Source organism: Quercus suber, unplaced genomic scaffold, assembly GCF_002906115.3.
Source record: "Quercus suber isolate HL8 unplaced genomic scaffold, Cork oak 2.0 scaffold_62, whole genome shotgun sequence".
NCBI lineage: Eukaryota > Viridiplantae > Streptophyta > Magnoliopsida > Fagales > Fagaceae > Quercus > Quercus suber.
This window is the reverse complement of record NW_027069527.1, coordinates 1,186,540-1,199,877: the sequence shown is the minus strand read 5'-3', so window position 1 is coordinate 1,199,877 and position 13,338 is coordinate 1,186,540. Positions and strand designations below refer to the sequence as shown.

Here is a 13,338-nt window from a genome sequence, read left to right as displayed (position 1 = left end):
AAACTTAAAAATCCAATCTTAAGTCTATATAAACATGCATATACACACATTACTAATGAAAATAATAATTTTATTTTTTTATCACTCTATCTTACACGTCAAGCTTGGTTTGTGGACTAAAAAAAAGGCATAAATGGTTTGGAAAACGTTTTACAGAAACAAAATCTGTAAATCATCTTTTTACATGGCGTTTCTCTTTGAATGTTTAATAGAAATCATATTTTCTGGTTTGACTAAGGTTTGTTTTACAACAAAGCAAACACCAAAATATGCTGAAAATGTTTTCCAGGAGAACATTTTATATCCAAGCAAATGGAGCCTAAAGATGCACAAGTTTTTGTGTAAAGTAAAGTCTACATTTAAACAGTTGGTCCATTTGTACAGTGTACTCTGCATACTACATGGTGATATGTAGTTGTGGTTACATTTTTGAAAAAACTAATTTTGATTGGTGCTATGTCGCTATGAAAAAGTATATGAGCCAAAAGAACTGAGCACAACCTTGCAAGCCTACCGACAAAGAACCACATCACTTCAAGATTCACACGTAACTTTCTTTTAATGCAACCAATTGGGTAATGACACAATATATGAATTTAGAAAGGTCATTCCACTGCAACAGTAAAACCCCAGAACTAAAATTCTTTTAGTCAACAAAAGATTTTGTAGGTAACTAACAAGCAGTCTAAAGAGATAAATTTGTATTCTTCTGTTTTTCTGAATTCCATGGCAAAGTCTCCAAAGTGCTAGAAATAAATTTTTTATTTTACAGGAACTATGTACTAATATCCATAAAACCAATACCGTAAAAGATATCATGTTACATATGCATTATATTACAGTTAAGAAACAAGGACTGAAATTTCCTCAAACAAAAAACGAAACAAGGACTGAAATACATGCTGTGAAAGAATTCACACCAACTTAATGCCTTCCATGTCTAGCAAGCAGTCTCCTAATGTTTTAATCAAATTACTTGAGAAGCTAAATATCCTTCGGTTATCAAAGACTGCTTTCAGGAACTTGGAATCTTGTTGTTGCTGCGCATTTGAAAGGAAAAGAAACACTTTTAGATCTTCACAAAAATATCACAAAGCATTTTGAGCAATACAGAGATATTGTATGATGTTTCTGCTGAAAAGAAAAAACAAAAAAAAAAACAAAACGAAAATGCCTTGTCCAGGAGTGAACATGGGTTAGAAATGCTCAAGGTCCTCAACCTACAGCTACTGATCCTATGGGAAATCAAGGATTTGTCGGTGCTTTCATTTTTGGCTGCAACCCCTGCATGCAGTGGATTGTGTCCCTTCTGCATGAATTATTTTCTATTTCGAGGTTTCTTAGGATATGAAAAATTATTTACAGAGGGTCCTATCAACTTTTTTTTTTTTTTTTTTTTTGTGAGAAAGAACTCTGTAATTTTATTAATGAATAGCCGAATTGGCTTGAATTATAGAAACAAGATGTGGATGAATATCCTCCATCCACACCGTAAACTTATTAACATGTCTCGCATGTCTAGCAATGTTATGGACTGACTTGTTCGCTTGTCTTGGCACGTGTTGAAACTCCACTTGTTGAGTCATATCAACTTGTTGAGTCATGCAACTGAAGTTTACTATAGCAGGAGCCATGCTTTGGCAATTAGCTGTTTGTTGGATGCAGATACTAAGATATGCTAGAATATTGGATATATATGCTAAAATATGCAACACCAAAGAAAAAAATTTTAGGTTACTAAAGACAGTAAATCAAACTAGATCATTAAGAAACCCTGAGCAGAATGGGTGGAGTTCATGTCCCTTGCCTTGGTAGTGCTATAGTTTGAGGTTTCCCGTAAGTGTATAAAGTATATAGAGACTGGACAAGAGTGGGTAAGCCATCAGAGGCTAAAGATGCTGAAGAACCAATTCAGCGTCATCCTTTTGAGGTATCCTTTTCCTTTTGATAGAGAAAGGGCGGAGAATAAATCTTGAAAAGCGACTCAATGGGTCCTGCAGACCTTCCATCTCATAGTGTCCAAATCGCCAATCTCGTACAACATAAGGTCTCATTATAGGTTCCTCAAGTCCTCCTGTTAAAATACGGAAGAATAAGAATCAACATATACATTATTTTATGGGATACTAATACAAATGAATTATATGCACTGCCATTAGCAAAGACTTTGGGTCATGCACTAGAAACTACCACATTTCTATCGAGACAGTACCATATATAAGCAAGTTCAGGAAACTAGAACTTACCTGAGGGTACTGTGTTTCGAAAATGCATTATTTATTTTTGATCGGTAGATAAGAAGCTTTATTGAAAAAGGAGAAAAAAGATATATAGCAATAGAAACAGATTCCTTGGTATACAGGGAGTGTATAACGAAACCAGGAAAATAACTATCCAAAACTACATAATCTAAAAAATCCAATAAGAAGGTATGGCAAAACCACGCAAAGCAGTCATCTAATTAAAAAGAGACAAAAGGAAAATGCACTTCAAGTCAATGGTAGAACGCTCCTCCCCCTTCAAAAGTTTGGTTATTCCCTCCCTCCATATATTCCACATAATACAATGTGGAATGACACCCCAAATAGATGCTACTCTATGCCGCCCAATACCACTACGCCAACCTGCTAACAACTCAACCACTCGTTTAAGTATAACCCATGAAACACCAAACAAGCTAAGCCCAAATGACCACATAACTGCGTTAGGACAATGAAGGAGAAGGTGGTCCACCGATACCCAATCATTCCTACACATGCAGCATCTATTAACAACACAAATATTCCTCTTTCCCAAATTATCCAAGTTAAGAATCTTCCCCTTCGCAGCTGTCCAAGTGAAAAAAGCTATCTTGGAAGTGGCTTTCACCTTCCAAATACTCTTCCAAGGGAAAGAGTGGCTATCTCTACCTGATTGCCCAATTGAAGATAGGTTGGGCTTATTCAAGTCAGGCATGTGGTGGCAACTGATTCGTGTGCGGAATCAATTTCCTAGCAAACACCTCATTCTGGGATTAAAGCGCCTTCCATCCATTACCAGTTGATAACGAAAAGAAAATATTAACATTGAGAATGCATTGTGTTTGTTAAAATTTCCTTATTCAGGCTATCTATTATATTCATAAAAAATATTTCTGTTAAAATAGCCTTACAAAAAATGTTGGGTGCAACCGTGCAAGCACTGTGTGGGTCCAGCCCACATGCTTGGGTCAAAGCTCATTTAATGAGCTTGCTTCCTCAAGTTTCCAAGCCCAGACTGCCATTCCTTGGGCAGTGACTTAGGCGTGTGAGACACGCTGAAGCTGACAAAGAAGAAAAGAAAGAAAAAAAAGGCCATTCGGCCAGTGTGTGTGACAGAGAGAAACACACGGAAAAGAGCTGAAGCAGAGTGTTATTTTTGGCTATTGTGTGTGAGTTCCAGAGAGGGCAAAACACAGAGCAGGAGAGTGCCATTCGGCCATTGTGAGAAAAACACAAGTGAGAGCTTCAGAAGGTGCAGTACGAAGAAATAGAGAGAAACATAAAGAGAGTGAGAGAGTGAAAAAGAAAAAGAAAAAATTTTTCTTTGCTCAAGCCACATACAAAAAACATAAATTGATAAGAGTTTTTATGGAGTTTTTAAGTGTTATAACCATAGAGAGAGAGAGAGTTGGAGTATTTAGAGGAAGATTTTGTTACTAGCTTTATAATAAGATTGTATTTATTTTTTGAGATTTATTTGTTGTATATCTAATTTATTGTGCATTTAAGTTTAACATAAACTTAATAGTTGTAATTTCTATTTTATAGTGAATTTTTTTGAAGCTACCGTGGTTTTTCTCTAAGATTTGGTATTTTTGTGTGATTGTGTTTTCGTGGTGCTTATTGGAATTTTTTTTGGTTAGTTATTATGCTATTGCTTGGTAGCTCTTATATATTTTAATACAGAGGAGATTAGGATTTTTACCCCAACAAAAAAAAAAATTCCGATATTTCGTAGGTGGCTAAGGGCCCCAGTACTGAATGGGGCAATAGGGCCCCAATTCAATTTCCATATAACTAACACAAAATTTATTTATAAAGTTATCAGTGTTTAATATGAATTGCAAATCCATCCTTTGAATAAGGGAATTGGGGAGAATGAATTACAAAACTTAAATCCAAGAAACGAGAGATTGTAATTTGAAACTAAAAAGAACTTGAGTTGCATGGTTTACCTGCATACATGAAACCATGTTTATTAACTGCCCGATAGAATGGACGTGTTTTTTTCTCCTCAGCGGCTCTCTGGAGGTCATTCCATGCTCGTGCCCGGTCTTCACGTGTAATTCTACCTGATGTCACCACCTGAAATCAGGACACCCACTTAAAATTCTACTAAAGATTGCAATCAGAGGATAGAAATATGACCAAGGCGACAAAACAAGCAAAAGTTCTAACTTTAGAGAATAGATGGTATGAAGGACGTGGAATCCGGGCAAGCCCATCAGCCCGATCAACAGCTACAAGTCCAAACTTGGGACCATATCCATCAGCCCACTCCCAATTATCTGAAATTGTCCAAAATAGGTACCCAATCACAGGGACACCCTACAAAATAAACATAGGCAGGTCATCACCAATTATCATTAATGAAGTCCAAATTATAGCCAAAATAACTAAAAAGTTAAATTCGGAGTAAAAACCATGATCATGGCTGCATAAACAGCAAGCAAATGTTCTAAAATATATGGCCGACGGATCAAGTCTGTCTCATCTGAAACCCCATTTTCAGTAATGATGAAGGGGACATTGAGATGTTTGTATTTTTCATGGAACTGTAGCAGCATGCGGTACAGGCCATCAGGATATACCCCCCGTCCAGATTCACTATACTCGTCAGTCTCTACAAGCTTCAGTCCAGAACCAGAGATCACTTCCTAATTGGTCAAAAAAATAATGTCAATTAAAAATGTGAGTATGTATGAGATTTACTTAGCAAGAAAACTTGAGGTACCTGTCCATAGTAGTTTATGCCTATAAAATCCAGTTTGTCAGAGATACTATCCACATATGGGAAAATAGTCATGGAATTTGCCAATGTAACAGCAGCAACATCAAAGAGCCCATATGGCCGCATAAACGAGACATGGTGTGCAACTCCAACTATTGGATTTGATAAGGTACTGCTAGAAATACAGAGAAATTTTGAAGAGGCTTAGAATCTTGTGTAAGCAATTAAATGTTGTGAATAATTTTGAACAGAGAGAAGGTGAGATTGCCAAGAATAAATGGAGGGTGTAACTCTAAGTAGAACTCAATGATGAAAATAGACGTGATATAAAAACCTCAGTATGGATCAAACATGGCTGAGCAGTCCATACAGTAGGGCACATTGAGGGTCCATGGGCCATATAAATTATGAAAATGCTCAAGATTCAAAATTTCAAATTCATATGAAAACCTTTCACACATTCGAGATTCTGTGAAGAAGAGAAACCTTTTCTCATGTATGTACTCATAGGCTTTTGAGTGCGCAATAGCCATCCAATGCATCGCCTGTTGGAAAACACCAGTTGGTAAGGCAGATGTGGCAACCTCCAGCATATCAGGATGACCACCAGGCCAAGCACCAGCACAATACGTCAGCATACAGAAAACATGAGGCTCATTAAAAGTCACCCAATAGTCTACGATATCTGATACACGGTCAACAACCAGCCTGCATGAAATAAAAAGAGTTCACAGAACTGACAGGACAAATATGACTCACTCCACAAATAAGAGAAGAGCTAATTGCAAAAGAGCAAAATGACATTAATAAAAAAATTAAAAATTAAAAAGAATGAAAATTAAAAGGGGCCTTAACATTTCCGACTTAGTAGTCTCTTCTCTTCTCTACTCCTCTCTCCTCTCCCTTTTTGTTATAACTAGAAGCTACTTTATTGACGAAGAGATATTTCAAAGAAAAATGAGACGGCATTCAAATAATAAATAAATGAGAAATGGATGGTCACTGGGGAAACCAAATAGACATTGACAATTTAACAACTGAAGTGCAGAAAAGAGCTAAATCAACCATTTAAAGGAAGACTAACCTGGTAAAATCCATGAAATAATCAACAGTTTTTTCAAGCTTCCACCCTCCATACTCACCAGCCCAAGGTGGCAATGAGTGATGGAATAGAGTAAGCATCACCTTCATTCCATATGAGTGAACTCTATTGATGATCCACCTATAACGTTCCAACGCCGCATAATTGACCTAAAAAAGGACATCATGCAACTGAATAGGTACAGATTTTATTTAAAAAGGAGCCCTAAATTGTTAGTTAAACTCCAGTATAATTTCCTATATGCACTGCCAAAAACCGATTTTCATCCAATGAAATCATCATACATCAAAAGCATTTCTAGCTGTCTATGAATGGTCAAACTATACTTACAATATCCTTAAGACCACTGACAGGCTCTTTGGGCATGATTCTTGACCAATCAATTCCCATTCGAAAGACACTGATGCCTGTCCTTTTAGCCAAATTAAGCTCTATATCAGGATCAGACCAAAATTTAAGCCTTTCTTCCCTGAAAATCAAGCAAGCAAACTAATGTGTCCTTAAGCCAACCATATATTTTTGTGATCTGAATAAATGTAAGGGCTACACATAAGCAAGTTACATCTTATACAATCAACTCTATATCAGGATCAGACCAAAATTTAAGCCTTTCTTCCCTGAAAATCAAGCAAGCAAACTAATGTGTCCTTAAGCCAACCATATATTTTTGTGATCTGAATAAATGTAAGGGCTACACATAAGCAAGTTACATCTTATACAATCAACCCATTTTCAAGACATCATATTGGAAACCCAAGCTTACGGGTGTGGAACATTGTGCCATGCAGCTACTTTGTGATGGCATTCTTCGCTTTGTACAGGTTCTTCTTCACCCTTTTCTTCTATGTACTTCGCGAACCCCCTAATCATTGCTTCCATTGCTATCTTACGAGATTTTTTCCTCTTAAGTGTTCTATTAGTGTCTTTTTGTGGTAATGAAGCTTGCTGCGACCCACCATCAGCAGAGGCAGAACCTATCAAAGCATCTGCAGGTTGCTGGCCGTGGTGCTCTGGTTTATCACAAGTGTCTTCTTCTGCAAATTGGAGCCAAGCATCATTGAGCTTGTCTTCAACATGTGCTGGTGCTGTCGCCAGTCCAAAGAAAAACGAATTCTCTCCTTCTGCAGAAAATCAAAACATAAAAATATATCATAAATTGTAAATTATCTACAAAGATGCACCTAGTACTCTCCAACCAGCAAACAGAATTGTTCAATCCACCACATTTGAAAACAAATATAACAGCTCGCAATCATTATTATGACTTTGCTGCTGTCTTTCAGGCATTTTTAAGTGCCTAGTTCTAGTGCTTGTTTGGGATAACTTATTTTCATAATTTCATTAGTCTATTTGGCTTAAAAATAATCTAGACAAAACTACAATTGTACTTAGAAAAGTAAAGCTTTAAAAAGTCTCCAATAACAACCTAGGAAGCACAAATATTTCAAACTCACAGCCGTATCTATATCAAACACATATCCAATATATCGAAACTTTCCAATAAACTTTTAAAAATAATAATAATCTTTCTCTCCCTCATGCTGACTTACTTTCTTTCTATAAAATTAATAGTTTCTTAATAAGTTTTGTTACTTAATCATATTCTACTCCTTTTTTTTTTTTTTTCTTTTTCTCTGTTATATCTCAAACTAAAAACTCTAAGAATCGTGTTTGAAATAGTTTTAATTTTCACGTATCGATATAATTACAGGCGAATCAATTTGATTGCCAATGTATTGATGACCTTTCTCAGGCGTCGATTTTTGTGATTCAGTATTGCCTCGATGAAGAGAACTTTTACTCTATTGATGCTGATGCTATTGGATCACACTGTGTTTATCATTAACAAAAATGTTAAAGAGATTAGAACTTATTTATCTATGATGCTACCAAGCTATATTGATGGAATTTGATTGAACTAAGGATTCCAAAGATCTACAAAGTTAACAGCTACAAACTTGTTATGAATCTAAGAAATTTTCATAAATATGAAAGAGTAATGATATTATAAGCTATTCACGAAAAATTTAACCGAGCAAAATCAGTAGCTATTCGCTTTGAAAGCACTTTGAATTGTTAGTAGAATTTAGAGTTGTAAGGGTTTGAAAGTTTATTGGATCACACTGTGTTTATCATTAACAAAAATGTTAAAGAGATTAGAACTTATTTATCTATGATGCTACCAAGCTATATTGATGGAATTTGATTGAACTAAGGATTCCAAAGATCTACAAAGTTAACAGCTACAAACTTGTTATGAATCTAAGAAATTTTCATAAATATGAAAGAGTAATGATATTATAAGCTATTCACGAAAAATTTAACCGAGCAAAATCAGTAGCTATTCGCTTTGAAAGCACTTTGAATTGTTAGTAGAATTTAGAGTTGTAAGGGTTTGAAAGTGCGTGCGTTACTTACCGTTAGCATCGAAGACGGCGAGAGTGTCGGAGGACTCGTCGATCGGCGATCGGAACGGGCGGAGGTTCTTTTTCCTGTAGCGATTGAAGGAGAAGGCGTTGACGGCGACGGTGACGGTGACTAATACTCCGGCGAGCTGGGTGGCAGTGACGAAGAGTGCTATAAACGGCATCGTATTGATTACTCTCTGAGCTGAGAGATGAGGAAATGAGAGAGTTCGAGACTCGAGAGGCAAGGTGAGAAGAGCTGTATATATTGGGCTCCATTTGGTGAGAGATACTACTATTTTGAAATTAAAAGGATAAGAGACGAGGGGTTGACACGTGTCCAATACGTTAACGGACTTGTAAATTGTAACAGAATCTGAGTGGGAAATGAATTGATACAATTGACTGACAAGACTCTAGAGTGCACGCAACTGTTTAATTAAATGATATTTGTTTTGTGATGCGTTTTGGATGGCTGTCAAATTATCTATAATTTTGCCATTTTTGGAAGGATTCCTTCAAAATTTAAATTGAAAGAAATTAATCAAGTGATACCCTTAAAATATGGATGAAATGTTTTATAATGCTTAAATTTATAAAAGATGTATTATAACTTTGCTGGTTTTGTTTTCTCAAGAATTATTCTAACTTAAAAATGAATGCAACTTCCAATAAATCAAATGGGTTCCATAATTTTTTATCTCTCTCTTTAAAAAAGAAATGGTTTAATAATCCCTTGATCATAAGGACTGTTGCTTTTTGGCAATGGGCGAATGGAAAGCACAATAAAAACAATAAAACTAATGCAAATAGAATTGACAACTAAAAAATTAACAATAAGTGATTGCATAGAAGTTTCTCAAAAAAAAAAAAAAAAAGTGATTGCATAGAAGATCTCTAGTGAGACAAATGGTATGGCTACGATTTCAATTCAAGAGCGCAAGTATATATATAACTACAAGTATATATTTCTTGAAAGAAAATTAATATTAATCAACATTAGCAAATTAAAAATAAATAACTACAAGTATATATATTTCTATCATTACGATGGTAATTAGAAAATTTTCTTCTTAAACATGAATTTGTAGGAATATGGCAAAATCTACCTCGAAACAAGTCTGTTTAAAATTTAATTATTATGTTTTTTTTTTTTGAGAAACTAATTATTATGCTTAGATTATCACTATAACCTTAAATAACTAAAAGTGTGTGTAATATATATATATATATAAAGAAACAAAAATAATCAATTCATAACTAATAGCAATCCTTTCAAGAGATTTATTTAAGTACATAAAATTTTATATGTAATTTGATTTCTCTAATATTAAAGTGTTAAAAAATCTATACTTGAAGTTATAGTGTAGTGAAAAAGATGAATTTAAATGTTCAACGTGGACCAACAAACTAACCAATGACTAGTTTTACAAGGGAAAAAAATAAAACATAAAAAAGAAAAAAGATACAAACTACAAGAACTACATCACTCCTTCCAAGAGCCTTGTAGTATTGTTTTTTTTAAGGGAGATATCAATGGTTTAAATCCTTCCTTCTCACTACTATTAAAAAAAAAAAAAAACCAGCCCCACTCCTATGATAAAAAGAAGACATCTTGAAGAAGTGTTACATAGCTACTTCACAGGACAAGGGAGTAGCTTTTTTTTTTTTTTTTTTTTTTAAATTTTTTTACCTTATTGTTAACCACTTAGTTTATTTCAACTCCTTTATTAGACTGGCACATAATATTCATTTCATTCATCTTAATGGTCCAATCAAGGAATAGAGTAAAGTTGACCCAAAATTAACATGTTTTTAGCCAACTCTACTTAATTTCTCTCCACTCCTCCTTTAATCCAAACGAGCTGTAAATGACAATTGACTTCACGTCTTTTATTTCATTGACGAGTAGCAATTATTGCCACATATAATATAAGTAGGTAGGTAAGTTTTTCCTGCCTACTATTTTGTTTTTATTTGGTAGAAGGCTTTTTTAGTTTACTTTTTAAAGTGAGGTGGAAACAGATTGGATGAAAATAAGCTGATCCTATGTTTGGAGAAACTGAAAAAAGCCTAAAAAAATTTTAATGTTTGGTAGTGTTTTTGTATTCAATCCTTTTTCAATACCCAACCCAAACACCATAGAACAATTTCTTACGTGAGATGGACTTTCTTTTGGGTTTAATCCTTGGGAAATGGGGGAGCCCTTTGGATCTTATCTGGTCAGAAGGGTTCAGGTGGTCCTGTAAATTTGTGGTCCTGCCCAATCTGATATTGTCTTGGGCCACATAACTCTGAATTTCTGAATGATCCATTATTTGATGGTCCATATAGATTTTTATATGGACTTTATGACCAATATAATTCATGAATGGTAAGGATTTGTGCAACCTGAAAACATATTAAAAAAGCATTTCTTCTCATTAAAAAAAAAAAAAAAGCACTTCTTAATTTTCCCATTTATGTGTTGGGCTTGGGCGTACTTAGTTTATGTTTCCCCTCTACTTCTTTCTCTCTCTCTCTCTCTCTTTTTTTTTTTTAGAGAGTTTCAACTCCTGATGATAACTCTTTATTATCAGACCAAGACATCAATCAATTTTTTATGTAGACGGGGATTAAACTCCAGATCTCTTATACAACTATCAGAGACTTTATCAGTTAAGCTAATTAGAACCTACTTCCCCTCTACTTCTCCAAATGATAAGAATTATTTAAAATATTAAAAATAATGTGACTATTAAGCATTACCCTTAAATCAAAATATTATAAATATTTTTAACAAATATAGCCAAAAGACCGTATTCAATATATATATATATATATAGTCAAAAAACCAGTTTAATCATTCTTATGCTAAGATGTAATTGTGTTAATCATCAATCATATGGTCACTAAATATAGCAATAATAGCATCGGGAGAAGAGTAGAACTCCGAGCAATTAAGACAAAATAAAAAATAAATAAAAATAAAATAAAATAAAAAAGACTAGGTTCAGGTTTTATGGAAGAGAGTTATCAAGGCGAAGGTGAAGTTGTAACGTTGTATAGGTAAAACTAAAAGGCAACAAGTTGCGCCTCGAACATACTTTTAATAACGACCAAACTGACGAGTTACAAAAAGAGTTATGGGGGAACAAAAATTTTCAGCCTTGATTTTTTGAAAGGATGAAAAAATAACTTCCCATAATTATTATTATTATTTTTGGCCGGGGTGGGGTGGGTGGGGTTATTATATATATATATGTCATATCATATACTATATAATAAAAGTTAAAATTAAATATTGTAGTTGCGCTAAGTGGCTACTCTCACTAATTAGTAAATTAATTTTATTAAAAAAAAAACCCACGTTTTAACTAAGGGATAATATTTAACAAAAATTTAAAACAAATTTAAATTTTATTCAAACTAAAAGTTTATTATCAAAAGTTTCTAAACTTAAATCCTACACAACCCATGTTTTTGTTTTTAAAATTTTTTTTTCCTCAAGTATAATAAAAGTTAGGTTTAGAAACCGTAGTTAGGTCAAGTGGCTACTTTCACTAATTAGAAAATTAATTTTATATAATAAAAAAAAAACCCCCCATATTTTGACTAAGGGATAAGATTTAACAATATTTTTTAACAAATTTAAATTATATTCAAACTAAAAATCTATTATAAAAAATTTACAAACTTAAATCCCACACAAAAACCAACGTTTTCTTTCTAAAAAAAAATTACTTTTGACTAAGGGATAAGATTTAACAATAATCACATTTTTGTTTTTTATTTTCCCCCCAAGTTGCATGATTTAACAATAATTCAAAACAAATTTAAATTCTATTCAAATTAGAAGTCTGTAGGGGTGTTGGGCCTAAAAATTCATTATGTATTTGGGTTTAGGGCCTATGGCCCAAGCCGAGGACATAATCTTGTCCGAGGAAGAAGAATCTTTGTTTAGAGAAAGTGTGATGGTAAGTAGAAAGGTTATCTTCGTCCACAATGACTTAGCAGGATGAGCTGAGGAAAAATACATCCACAACAGACCAAGGTTGAAGTTCGAAAAAGTTATTTACCAACTAAAGTTAATATTCCAAGTAGATCTGTTGGTGCAGGTTAGTATGACAAAGACATCCGATAGGAAAGCACTCTAGAATATCTAAGGAGAAAACTACTACCTCCGCATTAAATGCACTGCACCTGACTCCCTGGTCGCATTAATGTGGAGGTGACACCTGAACAGTATATTTCAGCTTATAGCTACCAAATGGAGATGGATGAAAATGACTGATAGGACAAGTATCAAGACTAACCATTTTGGATGCACGTGGCAGTAAATGAGGAAGAATGAGAGTATATAAGGAAAGGATGGAGATAAGATAAGGGGATCGAAGATTAAGGAAAAAAAATACTGTAACGTCTAAGAACAGAGCTTGTAATTGAATGTTAAGAAAAGTATATAAGAATAGATCACCTCGGACCTTGCCGAGGACAATTTATCTCTAATATAAACCTTTTTTCTGTCCATTCTCTTGACATTAGAATCCAATATAGTGTTTGTTCGATCCACTAAGGCTCAATATTTAACTCACTTTCTACAAATTCATTGTTTTGGGCTTTTTAGGCCTAAAGTCCCTCCACACAGTAGAAAGGAACCCAAATCTGGTCCTTACAAAGCCTATTATAATTTAGAAATATTTTTTTTGCGTGCGTGCTCAAGAGCTCTTTAATTTTTTTGGATAAAGGTTAATAATTTGCATCAATTATAATTTAGAAATATATTTATTTATTTTTCAAACAAATAAAAATAATAAACTTTAGAGATAAGTGGTAACTGTAATTTCTCTTTTTGAATTCATTTATAGTTCTATTTCTAAA

At 33.9% G+C, this 13,338-nt stretch overlaps 1 protein-coding gene across 2 annotated transcripts; it reads right to left on the bottom strand.

Moving 5' to 3' along the window:
- Positions 1–682: 682 nt before the first annotated feature.
- LOC112036037 (beta-glucosidase-like SFR2, chloroplastic) lies at positions 683–8,737 on the bottom strand. 2 transcript variants are annotated; one of them, XM_024068854.2, is made up of 11 exons: positions 8,492–8,737; positions 6,837–7,194; positions 6,404–6,542; positions 6,056–6,222; positions 5,458–5,679; positions 4,975–5,146; positions 4,664–4,897; positions 4,419–4,568; positions 4,196–4,325; positions 1,808–2,074; positions 683–1,040 (listed from the first exon to the last, which is right to left on the bottom strand). In XM_024068854.2, the coding sequence occupies exons 1-10, from the start codon at positions 8,661–8,663 to the stop codon at positions 1,890–1,892; spliced, it is 1,929 nt and encodes a 642-aa protein (XP_023924622.2). In that variant the 5' UTR covers positions 8,664–8,737; the 3' UTR covers positions 683–1,040; positions 1,808–1,889. The 2 variants fall into 2 exon arrangements, with proteins under 2 accessions (XP_023924622.2, XP_065628755.1); XM_065772683.1 differs by having other exon boundaries at positions 4,975–5,143.
- Positions 8,738–13,338: the final 4,601 nt, after the last annotated feature.